This window comes from Battus philenor, unplaced genomic scaffold (genome assembly GCF_028537555.1).
Source record: "Battus philenor isolate CCGP_79_NKW_IND1 unplaced genomic scaffold, ilBatPhil1.0.hap1 SCAF_20, whole genome shotgun sequence".
Taxonomy (NCBI): Eukaryota; Metazoa; Arthropoda; class Insecta; order Lepidoptera; family Papilionidae; genus Battus; species Battus philenor.
The window spans coordinates 1952539-1969517 of NW_027181683.1; the positions used below are offsets into that span (position 1 = coordinate 1952539).

The following is a 16979-nucleotide window of genomic DNA, read 5'->3' on the forward strand; positions in this document are numbered from 1 at the left end:
TAAAATATGTGAACAAAAACAGGTTTGTATGAGTGTCTTTGCTGCAATGTGTTAATTGTCGACAGTGCCACAAGTGCTAGCGGAGTGCGCTCGTGCGATTGAGCGTCGCGGCGCTGTCGACGGGATCTACCGGCTGTCCGGAGGCGCTGCTCTGACGCAGCGGCTGCGCGCAGCCTTCGACGCGGCGGGGGATGCGCCCCCTGACCTCGCGCCGCCCCTCCAGCGAGACCCGCACGCCCTCGCTAGCCTACTCAAGATGTATTTCCGGTAAGTGCGCTTTTTAAACCCTTAAATGTTATAGAACTTCACCGATTATTGTGTTCCTTCCTTACTCTCGCTCCGATGCGCCTACTTTTGTATAGTGGTTGTGTGTACAATAAATTAGGATTTTCTCAATTGCATCCGTTTATTTAATTTCACCACCACAGTCAACATTTATTTTACGTTTAGTTTAATTAAGAAACACTTTAAACACATCTCGATAACAATTTGTACAAGGTTGGGTAAGGATAAACTACAGGCAAGAAATAAACTGTGAAAATAATGTAGGATAAAATTTAGATTGTAAACTAAAAACCTGTATTTATTAAAATATTGGCCCTTTCGGGCGCCCTGGAGTCGGAATCCTAAACGGGTATTATTATCCACGAGTCTACAGCGAAGTTCCGTTGCGGGTACCCTTGAGTTTACTTTCTACATGAAGCATTCACTGTAGCGATCTAAGAACTCGGCGGCTTCTATTGGGGTAAAATTTTCCTAAGGTACCTTCGAGTTTTGCTACCTTTAAAGAGGTGTTAGGCTATGCGCCCTCAGCGCTCCTTCCCCTCGCACTCGCGGAATCTATAAATGCCATTTGGGGAGTAGAACAATTTAAACCAAAAAGAATATTTCCAAGCCGGGTCATGTGCCTTCAATTAGCGCGCGTGAAACAATGCTTTCAGGGACTTAAGAGATGTCGCCTTCAGTTTTTGCGTTTAGAAACGTTTAACATTGAGTGAGCGAGATTGTCGTGTTTTAATATTTATTTTCGACTAATTTCTATATCCTATTGCTTCATGACCGTTCTATTTTTCCTTGGTAAATAAATTTAATGATTGTATGAAATAAATCTTTTGCGATAAAACTGCTGTATGTACCTTTTCTTTTGCCTATTTCGGATGAAAAAAAAAAAAATATAGCTTAATGAAATGGAATTATTTGTTCAATCAAGTTTTTTTTCCCTTTTTTTACCGCATGTCAAGTGAAAACAGTAAGGAGCTACAAACGCAGCACAGAAGGTCTGCTTACAAGGTGGAAAGCCTTATCTTCCGCAGTGGATGTCCTTTGATTGAAATGATGATCAACTTTGGTTTACTCCATTAGCTTATTATTCTCATTAAGAAAGGTTCTATGTTTCCAGCGAGCTCCCAAACCCGCTGTGCACGTATCAGCTGTACGACAGTTTCGTCAGCGCGGTGCAGATCCCAGACGAAACAGCCAGACTCCGAGCGATGAGGGAGACAGTTGTCAAACTGCCACCCCCACATTACAGGTAAGTTAGGTTTCTTATAACTAAACTTTAAACTTGATTCAAATATTAACCCTTTCGTTACCAGCGCCGGAGTTAGACGGCATCCACCTTGTAATGTGGGCTTATGTGTAGATCCGTGTTTTAAGATTTATTACAGCCAAATAAATTACTAACAATTATCCTAACTTCTATTTTTAATTAATATACCAGTAAAATCTTTAAATAATTCGAATTTTATTATTTGTGTTACATCACAAATAATAAAATTCGAACATCAGCTTACCGCCATGCAATGTGCGCACTTCGCGGCGCACATGCCCGGTTCAGTAGCGTCAATTTGGCGGAACAGACTGCGGTAAGGAAAGGGTTAACTGTTCCCTTCGTCTCGTGGCTAGCATTGTCTTCGTGGGTGTAATTCCTGCAATAAAAACTTGTTGAACCCATTTTGGTTTTGTGCAGCTTTATCGAAATTGAGTTAGCGGAAACAGAAGTTCGCGAGTTAAAAATTTTACTCGGGCATATCGTATCCCAGTTACAACGGAGACGTTTGCATGAAGAGCGACTATACCTGTGTAGCTGTGTAGTGTTATGACTGTAGTGTAGTGTAGCGTAGCGAAGACTACTCGGCGCTCGGGAGCGACGCGTGCCGGTGTCTTGAGTGTTTGTGTTATGCCAATATCGTAGTTTTGGAATGAAGACGAGAATATATTTAAATTCCGTTTTAAGAGCAGGCGAGGATGCTGTATTATAGATACTGTAAAATGTTAGAAAAGATAGACGTTGATATAACTCAGATCTGGTCGCGTATGGAACCCACGTAGTTATAAGTTGAATAATGTCGTTATAGGAGTGATAGTTAATTGATAATGTCTTTGTCCAGAACCCTGGCGTATCTAATGCGTCACCTTCGTCGCGTGTCGCTGCTGAGTGATGCAACTGGTATGACAGCGCGGAACATGGCCATCGTGTGGGCGCCCAATCTTCTGCGCTCCCCTGCGCCGCAGCACGCTCTGCAGGGAGTCGCCGTGCAGGTGAGAAAATTCTGCTATCAACTATTTTTACACCACTATGGTATAAAAAGGAAGTTAGAGGAGAGAATGAAAGACATTTAAAAAGGAGAACGAAAGTTGGCCTTGGAATTAATTAAAATTATTTGAAAAATTATAATGTAAATAAAGACCATTTCACCCGTGATAGGGATCGAACGAGAGGCCCTAAAATTGGGCCATAAAAAGCTCCAAATTCAAGTATGCAATGATAAGGAAGCTGGTTCAACTAATCTGAGATGTTATAAAAAATCAAAAGTAATAATGTTATTAGATAGAAATAAAAAGTCTATCGTCATTACAGGCTGTCGTCACAGAGTTCCTGATCTGCTACGCCGAGGAATTATTCGCGCAGGAGCAGGGCGCGGACTCCGGACCGGATTCCCTGGAGCAGGTGGGTAGTTTTGTTTTTATTGTTCACGCAAATCTGGAAATTTTGGAACATTACTTCAATTACTTGCGAATGTTATTGAATACCTTATATACCTTTTTGATCCTCCTCGCAGAAAATTATTAAAGCCCTAACACCCCACCCCCCTCACCCTATTTATTACTCTCTTTGTTCCAGGACCGCTGTGAGTCTTTAGTAGAATTACGCGGCAACGAGTCATGCAGGAGACCAAAGAGTTTGCCCCTGAACCCGCCGACCAAGTTGCTCAGGTATGTAACTTGCTAAAACAATCCGGTAACAGAGCTGAAGGTATTTATTTCGTAAACTACTAAGTACACCAATTATTGGTATGGTAATATAACGTATAAGAATATTCGCTATAAGAATTATAGTCTTTAAATATTAGTAATATCAGTGACCCATCTGTTGTATATGAGAGTAAAATGAAATCATTAATATTAAAATTAACAATTTAATTTTATTCTTAATTACGCTGTACACTTTTTAATACACTGTATTTTCAAATAATAAAAGTAACTATAGAAGAAAATAAAATACAATTGTAATAAAAGTAGGCTCAAGATCACCAAGATAGCAATAGAGAGGGCTATGCTTAGAGATTCTCTGCGAAATGCAAATAAGAGATTAGAAGATCCGCAGAAGAATCAAGGTCACTGACGTAGCTCTAAGAATTGCTCGTCTGAAGGTAAGTGAAGGACGGACATCGCAATCGACGGCATTTGGGGCAGAAATATTCTCGTATGACAAGCTCTAGCCCGTAGACGCAGCTGAGGTAGAGACCCTCCCACAAGGTAGACTGTTGACCTAGTCAAGGTCATCGTGGCGACCTATGGACGAGACCTAATCCTTGATGTAGCGTCTGTCAGCTGGATGGAGGAATGATGATGATAAATGAAATATGTTGCATAGTCTGGAGGAAGCGCGGCGGCGCGGGCTGGGGGCAGGAGCAGGTACCGGGGCTCCGCCTGCGTCTGGAGCGATTGCCGCGGCCGCCGCCGCCACTAGCGCGCCTTCGCCCCACGACCGACAACTGCGCCCGGCGGGACACCTCAAGCCTAAGTACATAGAGGTAAAAAGATAACTTATTTTTCACATTCTGTAGTAAAGTTATGTCTCATGTTTTACACGCTTTTTTGTATCTTGACTGTCCTACAAAATGTTCTTATTTTATCTCGTCTTTCTAATAGACTTAGTGTGGGTGCTGTCAATTGCTGAGGTATATGAGCAGCAGGACGGAGAGGTAGATAAATTATAAGCAGTCCCCTGACAAGTTGTTCTAAAACATCTCGTGTGCGTTTTATCAATCGCGTCTTCCTTGTCTCACCTATCATATACTAAAACGGACGCGACAGACAAACGTCTCTCGTCTCTCTCGACAAATCTCGCGTGCGTCTTATCGATCGCTCCATACTCGTCTTACCGCTCATATATCTCAGGTGATTGAAATTCACTGCTATAAGTTTTACATCGGCAAAGGTTTTTTCATTAAAAAACATACATTACATATACATTATTTATTCCAGGTCGGTTCGGGACCGAACAACCTTCCTCAATATCATACAGTGCTGGATCTTCCTCTATCAGGTACGTTCATTTATATATCTTGCTATATGTTATTATAAAAATAAATATATATAAAGTGCACCGCCCGCCAGCCCGCTGATAAATGCGTATGCGGCAAACAATGCGAATCACACAACCGCCTCCGCCAAACTACTTAACACGTGTTACGCGACTACCACTGCATCTGCGGAAGTGGCTAAATATTGGTACTTTTCTTACTTATTTAGTTATTGTTATAAATGATGAGATATGCAAAGTGTTCACCTTATGTATAATGTCATGGCGGGTTTTGTAGTATCTAGTTTATAGTATTTTTAGAGTTATTTAAATATTTTTAGGTATTTTTTTAACGCTATGCACAATTACTGCGAATAGACCAGACCAATCATGGTTCTCCTCAGTAATGCCTCTTAATAGTCATATAACAAATAATAAAAGTTTATTATGACAAAGCTTCGGAATAAATTGCTAACTACTCTTCACTAAAGATATTTGTGAAAGTGAAAAAAGCCTGGTTAAGTTTGTTGTGGGATATATCCTGTGAAGTTCTGAATATTATTTTTTTGACATCTAATCTTAGCACAAATAAATAATCAATCAAATCAGGCTTTTTCGAAAACTATTATTTAGTGGTGGCAACCCAACCGCAACGCTAATTTAAATATGACTAATTTTCACATTTTTTTGCTCGAATTAAAATGCTACTTGTACTTAAAAGACCTATTCAGGACGCAGAATTTAATTAGTATCCATTGATTGATTTCGTAACTAAGTGATCACTCACCAATAACTCGGCGTATGAAAAAAACTAATATTTAGTTACTTCCGCACATGCAGTGGTTGCGGCAAACAATGCGAATTACACAACTGCCACCGTCAAATCACTCAACACGTGTTTCACCCCTCCACGGGGCATTTTCGGGAGTTATGTTACACCGATTAGTGCCAAACACAGAGTGATTCACGTATACGCATTTATCAGCGGGGCTGGCGGGCGGTGCACTTTGTTGCACGACTACCGCTGCATGTGCGGAAATGGCTAAATATTGGTCTTTTTACATAGAATGGACTTCCGCTAAGTAACGCCTGATTCCATTAAATAATAACTCGACGAACAACAAAAGCGTTCACGCAAACTCTAGTTTACTTCGACACCCGATAACGTGCAGACTGTACATTATCGTATTGTCCCGAGCCGTCAGACAAAAAACTCCTTCCTCGAGGCACTTTTTTTTGATGTCGCGCCGTCAGCCCCGACTAGTTCGATCATAGAATTCGTCCTTTGTTTCTGTTGGTCTTCACAAAAAAAAATTAGTTTCTTAATATCTAAATATTACATATAGATATTTCTCGTCGCGGATAACAATTCGGTTGACGTTGCAGGGAGTAAGCGAGGCTTGAAGCGGTCCCCGTCTGGTTGGCGAGGGTTGTTCTCGCGGAGCAAGCTGCAGCGTGCACGCGCGCCGCCGTTACCACCGCCAGCGCCTATGCCCGCCCCTACAAACCAGGTATGCTCTTGAAATAGAATCCACTTTAGTATTTAGAAATGGACATATATAAATTTCATATTAAAAATAATGATAAAGGCATATACTCTATTATATTAAGTATTCTCTACTAATCATCATGTGACAATTGATGACGGATGCAGTTGTGTACAGGATTTTATAATATATATATATATATATATACATAAATATATTTTCGTAGTTTTGAAAGGTACGCACCTTTTTAAACGGTTTTATTTAGTTCGACCCGTACGGAATTTGTTTGGGTCAAAATTAGAAATTGAAATTTAAGCACCTTCCCGTTGTCAGATTGATCTGAAATTTGGTACACACATTTAATTTAGATGACAATACAATATAATAAAATCAATAACATTATAAATTCAAGATGGCCGCCGATACAAAATGGCGGATTACGTATTTTTCCTTAACCCCCTCAATATGGGTATCAAATAAAAGGGCTACGCTAGTAAAACACGATGATTATGTCAAAATTTAAAATTCAAGATGGACGCTGTACCAATATGGCGGACTAGGTACATATTTTTCCACAACCACCACAATATGGGTATCAAAAAACCGTTCAACTTAAAAGTTTTTTAAACGTATTTATTCTTTTATCCTTCATATAATGAGATCTCATTTTTAAAGATCTTTATGTATATTTATTTACATATATATACACAAGGGAAGAGGGATTTTCTTGTACAATTTTATCACTGTAGCTATACCTCACTCTATCTTCCTCTCTATCCTTCTTCTTTTCATCTAGCACTTTCAATTTATCTCTATATTAATAATGCCGTTGTTTGTTAAGTTGTCGCAGGACGTGGTGATGGCGGGTGCGTTGCGGCCGGTCAAGTCATGCGAGTCCTTGGCCTCCGACACGGACACGCTGCCGCCGCTCGCAGACCGGGCTAGCGCGCCTCTGAAGCACCACACCAGGTGCCTGTCCATCATCACTATCTCCAATTCACTTTTAATTAGATATCTTCAGTCTAAAACGACCACAACTTTCAATATTAGCGATGTTGACAAGTTGCTCCGCGAAAGTAATTTCTATAAATGGAAAACTGGTTACCGAACTGAGCTTAAATCTCAAATTTATGTACCTAATAGATTCAGGCGTTACCTTGCGGAAGTCCATCCTAAGTAATAAAGGGACTAATATATACACCTGGTCGGTGTTTGGAACTGATCGGTGTAACATTACTCCTGAGGATGCCTCGTGGAGTGGTGAAACACGTGTTGAGTGAATTAACGGTGGTAGTTGTTTCGCATTATTTACCGCATGCGCATAAGCGGGCTTGCAGGCGGTGCACTTCATTGCATGACTACTGCTGCATAGCGGAAGTAGCTATATATTAATCCCTTTCTTACTCAAATTTATGATCATTTCCACTGTAGGATTTTCCATGCTGGACACGGCCTCCCCTAAAGATTTCCAATAATACCGATTGGAAGCTGTCATCCAATGTCTTACGAAGACCTTAACAAAGTCGTGTATCCACTTTGTCGGTGAACGTCTACGCTGTCATTGTCTGTTCGTGGTCTCCTCCCCAGAACCTTAACCTATCGTCCAGTCCTATTAGAAATCTATGATGAAGGAGGTTTCTGCCTACAATACGATGATGATGATGTGATACCCCGACCCCCGTTACGGCCAAAAGTTTCTCACGTGGTGTGGGTAGGTACCTCATTAGTGGACCAGCCGGATGTCGCTTGATGGTGGGCAATGAAAGACCAGTCATCATGGTGTATTTTGCAGGTAGTCTATTCATTGGCGACGTCTAATTGGTTGACATGATGATATGATTTCCTTTTATGTACTCTGTTCCAAAGAAGAGTAAATAAATAATTAGTAGCAGTATTATGTTTAAATAGATTAATTTGTCGGTCACCAGGTCGTCTTCGTGCGATTCTTACTTCGAGCCGTGGCAGGCGGAGCTGGCTCACATGCGCCTGCGCCTGTCGCCCCAAGAGCGCGACCACCACATGTTCAGCGAGGAGGACGATACGCACCAGCTGCCAAACCAACAGGTTATTTTTTTTTTAATAGGAGAATTATACTTCCCAATTTGTCGGTATTATTTATATCTCGCTGGTTTTAATTGTAAATAATTTTGATGAATTTAGGAATTTAGATCAATTTGTAATAATTCATCACTACTTGATGACAAGTGTACATATTTGTTACAGACGAGACTAAAAATGCATCGATATACTATATGTTAGTACATGTTATATCAGACATCAGATATGTCCAGCACAACTGGCTGGGTTTAAAGAATTTTGTTCATTTTTAATAGCTCTAGTTGATTTTTTTATTGTAAAGTCTTATTAACAGCTGTATTTTTGATTTCTCAAGTAGCTTACTTGATCCTTGATATTCTATATAGAAGGTATACAATATAAAGTTTTCAGAATATAAGAGTTGGTTGTATACGGAACAAGAAGGTGGTCTTATTGTACACAGGAGTCGCAGTGGTCGACGCCGGCTGGCTCCGGACCGTGCAGCGCCGCCGCCAGTCCCCGCAGGGCTCTGCGGGTGGACGTGCACGCCGCCAACGACTCCGCTGAAAGGTCACTTAATCCTCCTTTCATATCACTAAGCCTAAGTCTCAATTCTGGGGATCCTGCAGCCAGGTCATGAAGATATCCTACTGCCTCCTCCCTCCCCTCTAGTCGATGATACGACGACTTAACCTTTTAAGTGCCATGAGGACCGCCTGCTACCTCTCGATACCCAACAATAGGTGCCGTGAGGGCCGCCGGCTACCTCACAATTTTTCATCTGTACATCTAAGGAATATTATTTTTTTCCGACCCTCCGGTAATTATTAGCTTCATTAGGCACCTAGCGACTAGATCACGGGATGGTATACGATTTGCAGCATGTTTTAGAAGCGGTTACCATGGGTGCCAATGAGACCGCGGGCGGCCTCACTTTTTATATAAAATTTACATTAGAATATGTATATAGAAACCTTTCTTTGTATTGAATTCTCAATTTATTCATATTTCAAAGCTGGCTTTGAAAACCTATCGTGTTTTCTGTGTTACAAAAACGTGACCCGCCGGCGACCTTATGGCACACCGAGTACTCTGTTGCCTTTAAGTGCTATGAAGGTCGCCGGCGGTCTCAGTACATAATGATATACATAATGTGTTATATTCATTCATAGAATGTAAAGACCCCAAATTTTCACATAACGAAAAACTACACTTGATATTTCCATTTGGCACCTGGGGAAGTCATGGCCAAAACAGCTTGGCAGTTAGAAGGTTAACCGATGATATAGAGGAAATGTGAACAGCGCAAAAGCAGTCATTGTGGTGAAATTCGGGAGAGATCTATATATAGATTTAGTTCATGTCCCGGGGTTACCTAAACCACTTTGGGAATCATTTCTCTAGACTATGCACCCTTTTGTTTAGCAGTCCATTGCTGGGTATTTGTGTAACAAAGGGTTTATTTGCAGGCGGCGGGCGGCAATGGAGGAGCAAGTGGCGCAGATGGGTTACATCGACGGCGAGTCGCCTCGCGCTAAGCCCGCGCCCGAGAAACGTCACGGCACCACTGACCCGGACCCCGCTAAGAGGTATTACTTAATATTCGACCTTAATATCTATGGTTTAAGGTTCACATTGCAGTTTTCTGTGAGCAACTTTGTACGGTATTTTTTTTATTACGCCGCTATCTGAGCCTCTAATAATAGCTGTCTTTTTATCCAAGTTACATTGTTTCACATTTTTGTTCACTTATTAATCTTGTATTAAATTAGTATAGCACATATTTCATTTATATTACGTGCCTATTTATTACAATTTTTATATGTATTCTCTGAAATTTAATTTCCTGTGTACGGTTTTTTTTACATGGCATTTATTGGGGACCTTCCATCCCTACTTATTTGGGAACAGGGATTTTTTTTTCTTTATTAAGTTTTTCACTTTCCAGTTTTTATTTCTTTTCTATTCTTTAATTCTAAAATTTTTTCTTTATTTGTTTTCTATTTTGTTCTATTCATCTATTCTCAATCCCTGCAGTTAAGTATATTTATTTACATGTGTACGGTATTAAAATTCACTTTCATATAATATCTCTAAGTTGTCTTGTATTAAATTTAAGAAGTTTAACCCTTAAATGCATAATGATGTAAAACTACAACATACCACTTTAAATATAGTGTGCAGTAAATGCATAGTGTTGTATATCTTCTACATATGGTTTTTAAATAAATAAGTATAAGAAATTTATATACGAGTATATATTTCTAATGTATAAATAAAAGTCTTTTAATAATTTATAATTTAATTAATAATGTTATGTGTCCGGATAGGGCTTGAATTAAAATGCTACTTGTACTCAAAAGAAGTTTTCTTTCACGTCGCTGAACTTAAATGTAGGTATAAACGTGTAGTAAATAATTGTGTATAACATGTGAAAGCGAAACTATTTTTTTTTATTCTTTTAGGCTTGCAACAAATTTTCCTTCGATATTTTAAAATACCTTTGTTTCAGGCTGTGTAAAGACCGCGACAGTCCTCTTTCCTCCCTCCCGGACTTCCAGGCCACCGGCAACGTCAAACTGAGGTGAGATCATCACAAAACCCCCTCTCGCCTCACTTTGATAACACCCCTGCATCCTTCACACTTGACATCATCAATGTTAGTTAAAAGCATCCATACAGTAGGCAGTTTAACGAAGTTTGTAAATAAGCATTGTTGACTGGCTTTAGGTCAGATTTGATATATAGTTTAGTTGTATTGATTTTTACAATTTTATTAATATTCTTATAATAAATCAAACATTTCTAAATAGCATATAATGCAATATGCAAATACATTAAAATCTGTTTCTGTGCGGTTGATAGGAAATTTATAAAAAAAAAATACAGCAAAATAACTTCTGAAATAGCTATAAAAAAGGTTTCGCAGCACAAGTAAAAAGTTTTGATATATATCGTGTATTTATTTATTTAAATTTAAAAACTCTACATATTGAGGTATGAATAATGATTCTGTTATGTATTCCTTTAAAGGTAACAGAACATGTAAAATTTATTGTAACGGACATTATAAAAAAAATCAAATACCAAAAGACTAGAAGAATTTAATGTGAAAATGTTTTATCCGACATACAATATTTAAATAATATCTGTTATGGACACTGGTTTGATTGAAATGTTCATGTAAAGCACAAAATAAGTCGCACAAAAAACGCACAATAACAGTGTTATTATTATTATTTAATCGAATAATAATAAAATTTATTTAAATAATAAATAGTCGATTAAATAAATAATTATCAAACAAAACGTAAGATACAATGAGAACACAAAACAAACAAACAACTGGATTTGGTTGCATTTAATGTATTAAACCAAATACTACAATTCTTTTTTAAATGCAAATCTATATTGAACATTAAAAAAAATTACTTTCATTAACAACTTTTTTTAATATTATACAATCTTTTTTTACCTAAAAAACTCTTTATTCAAAATTACTAATAATGAGACGTAGTTATGCAAATAAAACTTCTGATAAGTAAGCTTAGTAAAAAGTTGGACGATTTTCTTTAAGATTAAGTGTAATATTGCCAGTTAGATTAAATGAGAATTAAAATAGTGAATGCGCCATACAAGGTATGATAGTCGGCTAAACGTTGTAAAAAAGGGACAATGGGTATTTGAGATTTTTAAACGCATAGTATCGAGTTGGCTTTGGAGATTAGAGTCTGTTGCATTAAAGTTTATATTAGATCTTGTTTGCATAACAACGTCCATTCGTTTTGTCTGTCCGAGAGCATGCTCGTGTTGAATAATGTAAATGTAAGCCACCCCCGTCGCATACCAGCAGCCCTTACGAAACCTATGACGCTTGCAGAGAGCGGAACTCGCCGCGGAAAACTAAAGCCGCGTCCCGGTATAGCGGCCTCCACCACCCGGTCGTGTCCGACCCAGATAAGAACAGCCGGCTCACGTGGCACGGGAAGGACGGACACTCCACCCTCATAAAGATCGACTGGCCCGCCGAGAACTCCGTCAGCAACCTCACCGCCAGCACACTCACCTCCAGCCCCATCACCCCGGCCACGCCCGCCTACGACCCGCTCGAGAGCGACTCCGAGCTCAGCGACACCAAACACACAATCAAAATCAAAACCATCGACTGCGACAGCTGCGTCCGCGAGAAGTGTCTCAAGTGCGAGCTCAAGGCGACTGATTACGAGAACCTGAAGCTCAGCCACGACTTCTCCGAGAACAATCTCCACGACAGCCTGGAGCCCAGTCCCGTGCACTCCAGCGACATCAGCTACCAGAACCTCAACCGGCTGTCGGCCGTCTCCACCTCCTCCAACTCCGATCACAACTCCGACAAGAGGAAGGACAACGACGCTCTCAAAGTCATGACGTCATCACACGAAAGCTCCTCCAGTTACTCCAACGCCAGCTTGACTAAACAAGGAGATGAATTATACGAATGTTTTAACTTCACGCGGCCTAATTACATTAATCTTCAATCGTCCAGCACCTCCAAAAGTTCTCCGGGCTCGCCCTTGAAGAGTCCGCTCAAGTCAACCATAAGTATTACATTCCGTTCGCCAACCAAGTCTAAAAATGTAGACTATGAACCTATCGACAACGTAGACACGCCTACGAACGAAAGAGATTCGGTCTATGAGGACATCGATCTAGAAAAGAATTTATCCATCGTTGAAGAGGCACCGGTTCCAGAAACAGACGCCAGCCTGCCCACCCAGCAAGCCTGCCAACCGGACGACTTTAACGACGATCTGATCATACTGGAGACGCCCACCGACGACGACAACGTCGATGTCTATAGTCAAGTGAAATTTTTTAGAAAGAGCATAGAAGAAGTCAACGCTATGATCTTAGAGTCTCCCGAGAAACAGAGGAATAGGAAAAGCATCGAAGAAGTCAACGCAATGATACTCGAATCTCCTGAAAAAGAACGACACTACGAAAATGTAGTGTTCATAGAGGCAAGGGACGGGGACTATGAAAACATAAACGTTGATACTCTCAAAATCTGTGATAAAGTAGATATAAGCGACGTAGAGGAGGATAAGAGTGATCCTGCGCAGGAGAATGAGAGCATAGAGCGCGAGAACGGGAACGTCATCAAACAGAAGACGTCAAAGAATCTCAACGTACGTGAGCTGGCCATACGCTTCGAAAGCCCTACCGAGCAAAAGGGACCATTTACATTTGATAAATTTAAAGCGGAAACTAAATACTCCACAGTGGAACGCAAGGATGACGACAAGAAATTGGAATCGAGAAAGAAAGATGGCAAGCAGGCGCCGCCCGTCTCGCCCAAAACGTACAAACTTTCCAAAAATTCCGCGCGCTCGCTGGACGAAAACGCATTCATCAAAGAATTCGGAAACGAAACAAACGACAGGCGCAAAAGCTTGGAAGTGAAGGATGCAAAGAAACAAACCAAAAATCTACCCGACCTGAACCTCAACACCGAAGAGCAAGACACTAAAGTCGACAGCATCACCCCAACCACGGAAAACAAAATATCACTCATTCAGAGGTTCGAACTAAAGAAACCAGATTTGAAAAATCTCATAGGCCTCGACACCGAGAAGAAATTGAGCCGCGAGAGAATAGAGAAGTACAAAGAGGAGCGCAGAAATTTCTTGCGGGAGAAATACAGCTCGCAGTCATTCAGAAGCAACCCCGAGCAGTTGACTCGGATCAAGATAAAGAGGGACCCGGAAGACAGGACGGAGATTTGCGAGAGGCTTCAAGACGATCTGCCGAAGTTTGAACGAAGGAACACAGTCGACCTGGGCCAGAGGATGCGGTTCTCTTTGGCCAGGAGCAGTAACAACTTGGACACTATACCGTCGCCTGGAAGCCCCGTTCAAGATCTAGACTGTTCTTCTAACCTAGAATATTCTAGAAAGGAAGAAAACAGTAAAAGAGACAGCGTACGGCGGGAAGAAAGGTATGTTACTTTGTACTTTACATGTGGTTGTGAATAACATTTACCGCTTGTACTGAGTAGTTGCGACTTGTGGTAAACGTTGTACAGATAATCACTTTGTGTTATTTTGGTTCGACTCTTTCATTATAATACTCTCTTCATCATAACGCATCCGCTATTACTAGTTTTGTACAATTTAACCTTTTAAAATTTCTATTTACATTTTTATATGTATTTTTTATAGTTACATAGTTTGTAATATTATTCCCATGTTCTGTTAAATTTAAAATTATTTCTGAAAACATTGCTTAAAGGGACATTATTTCTTAGTATTCCAAAGGACTTGCCTTTCTTGTCAGTACATAGGTACAGTGCTCGGGGCTCACAGCCTGCGTGTCAGGTTTAGGAAAGCCTCCATTCTACGGCATTCACCTTTTTTTGGTTTCGGGGGGGGGGGGGGGTCTTCCGGACGTTCAAGATGCCCCGCCTCTGGGGGGAGGACAGGGGTATGTGGGATTCCTACCCACTAACAACCCCCCGGTGTTCGCCTTCTGCGCTACACGGGGGACCACGGTATCTCCCGGTCAGTGATCGCCACGCAGTTTTCCCTCGCGCCGTGCTATTTTTTCGAAAGCCTGTCCCGGGGTATCAATGGCATTCACCTTCCCCAACCAGACTCCTATCAAATTTTAAATATTACCAATGTAGGTTTAGAAGTTTGTTTCATAAATGAGCATATGTTCGCTCTTGACAAGTCTAAATCCTTTAGCAGTTTATAGATATTACAACTACAAAATGGGTTTATATTCTATCATGAATAAATACATTAAATATAATTATTTAGTAGTTATTAAATAAATAAATAAAATGTGAATGTTACAGGAAAGAAAAGATCTCACCGTCGTTGAACATTCGAGATATGGCTGCCATGTTCGAGCAGAAGTCGCAGAACAGCAACGGCTGACGCTCGCGGGCCGACGAGCCGAGACCGCGTCCGTAGAAGATAACAGGCAGAGACGTAGCTAGAAATTCAGACTGGACGCTACAGCTCTTGAGATATCAATCCTAGTCTTCATGGTAACCTAAGTAAAGATTCGTGTCTTCGAGTTTAAATACGGGACCACTACGGTATTATGGTTTCAAGTTATATCATGTTTCATTCCGAAACGATAGCGGAGGTACAGATGTGCACCTAAAGGGACTCATATTGGCCCCGCACTGTTTACTTCAACTTTGTGTTTCTAGCTACGTGTTTGTAGACGCTTCGAATTTTATATCCGTGCTATCGATATATAAGCTTATCGCCCGGGAGCCGAGCTCCGGTTTAATACACGTGTTTCGTCCTTGTGGAATTGGTATGCGCTGCTATTCAATATTCGACTCTATTTGCGAACGTTTTTAAGCGCATAATGAATCTGTCTTCCCGTGCACCCTGGTTCAATAACTGAAGATCCATCGTGTTTTCGAATTCACTTCTAGATAGATTACTGAATGCATTCTCGTCTAATATTAAATATTTTGGAGCCTTAATAGGTAGGCGTGTTCAAATTTAACTAAAAACTTTGTAGAAAAGGCCATATTTAAAATTTTTCTCTATAATAACATTTAGATTGTAATAATTATTTTAGATCGTTGCAGAATATTTAGCGGGCGCGAATTGTGGCCTAATTGTTTTTTAAAGCTAGAAGCTTCTAGAACGCGGGTCCGGTCGTTGTTTTGTTGTTTGTATAGTACGCGGTGCGGCGAGGCATTGCTGTATTCCTAAGTTACGATTTAAAGTTGCAATGTAAATATGAAACGCATTTGTCGCACTCTAGGCTAGATATATTGAAACGTATAGCATTCGCTACTTTGTAAATAGCTGCGTCTTTCTTTCAAAAAAAGCGCTTGTCGACCACCTTCTTAATCTTAGAGGTAATCCCCTGTATAATTAAAAGTAAATTACCTCATCTACACTATCGTTAAAAATTTTAAAAAAATATATATTGGTCGACTGTCAGTGAATTATTACGTGACAGCTGTCATAATTCCCGCCAACGTTAGCTGTCATTTTGGCAGTGACTTTTTGTTTTCAGGGATTGCCCTGATATTGATTAAACAGGAATGGTGTTGCCAGTAAACGAAGTCTATATTGTCGTTTTACCAAACCTAGATATTTTCACTTGGCTTTCAAATCACCTCACGTCGTCAAGCGCTTCACTTCGGTTGTCATTGTCAAGTTGTTGTGTTTAACTTATTTATTAACTTAATCCCTCCCGTCTTATGAACAGACACATCACACACGTTTAGTATTATTATTATTATTATTTACTACGTTATTTTTATATACCAACGCACGTTTTACATTTTGTTGATTGTACCTATTTTTTGTTTGTTAAGAATCTCCTATTTTACATGGAATATATATAGACTTGCACTGCAAATATTAAATTCAATATGTTCAAAGAATAGCATTTTTATAAGCTTTTTTTATTAAATGCTTTGTCAATATAATTTACAAATAATATGTTGACAATAAAGAAAGTGTTGCCATAAACTATGTGCAACATTTTCATGCTGCATTTTTGAGGCATTTGGGGCGAAATAAAAAGGGGAAAAATGTAATTATCTACGGTTAAAATTTAGACAGCTCTGTAGAAGGCAATAGTTTTCTGCCACAGTTACTTTTTAGATGCAATTAGCAACATTGAAAAATCTTTAGCAATTTTTCTATAATCTGTAAAGGTTTGTAGTAAATATATAAATAAATCAAATTAAAAGGTTGATATAAAGTAAACCTCATACAATAAAATTATTGTTCAGTGGAAATGCACCTTTAGCGAATTTATGCGTAAAAACTACAAAAAAAAAATTAAATATTCTCTGTTGCCATATGTAAAAGGACAAACATAATATGCATTTATTACTATATTTTTGTAAGTGATATTGTATTGTTGGCGCGGGTATCGGCGGTTCGTTTTAACGTGTATAA

At 39.7% G+C, this 16979-nt stretch overlaps 1 protein-coding gene across 1 annotated transcript in view; it reads left to right on the forward strand.

The window, feature by feature from the left end:
- Nucleotides 1-16443, forward strand: part of CdGAPr (GTPase-activating protein CdGAPr) — a 40109-nt gene extending 23666 nt beyond the window's left edge. Inside the window, exons 12-26 of the mRNA XM_068766039.1 lie at nt 66-267; nt 1400-1531; nt 2391-2541; nt 2861-2950; nt 3125-3216; nt 3878-4037; nt 4492-4552; nt 5915-6039; nt 6857-6984; nt 7944-8079; nt 8516-8622; nt 9522-9641; nt 10565-10636; nt 11933-14029; nt 14891-16443. Coding sequence (XP_068622140.1) covers nt 66-267; nt 1400-1531; nt 2391-2541; nt 2861-2950; nt 3125-3216; nt 3878-4037; nt 4492-4552; nt 5915-6039; nt 6857-6984; nt 7944-8079; nt 8516-8622; nt 9522-9641; nt 10565-10636; nt 11933-14029; nt 14891-14972 — 3755 coding nt within the window. The 3' untranslated portion in view covers nt 14973-16443. The remainder of the gene's footprint in view (nt 1-65; nt 268-1399; nt 1532-2390; nt 2542-2860; nt 2951-3124; nt 3217-3877; nt 4038-4491; nt 4553-5914; nt 6040-6856; nt 6985-7943; nt 8080-8515; nt 8623-9521; nt 9642-10564; nt 10637-11932; nt 14030-14890) is intronic.
- The last annotated feature ends 536 nt before the right edge of the window (nt 16444-16979 follow it).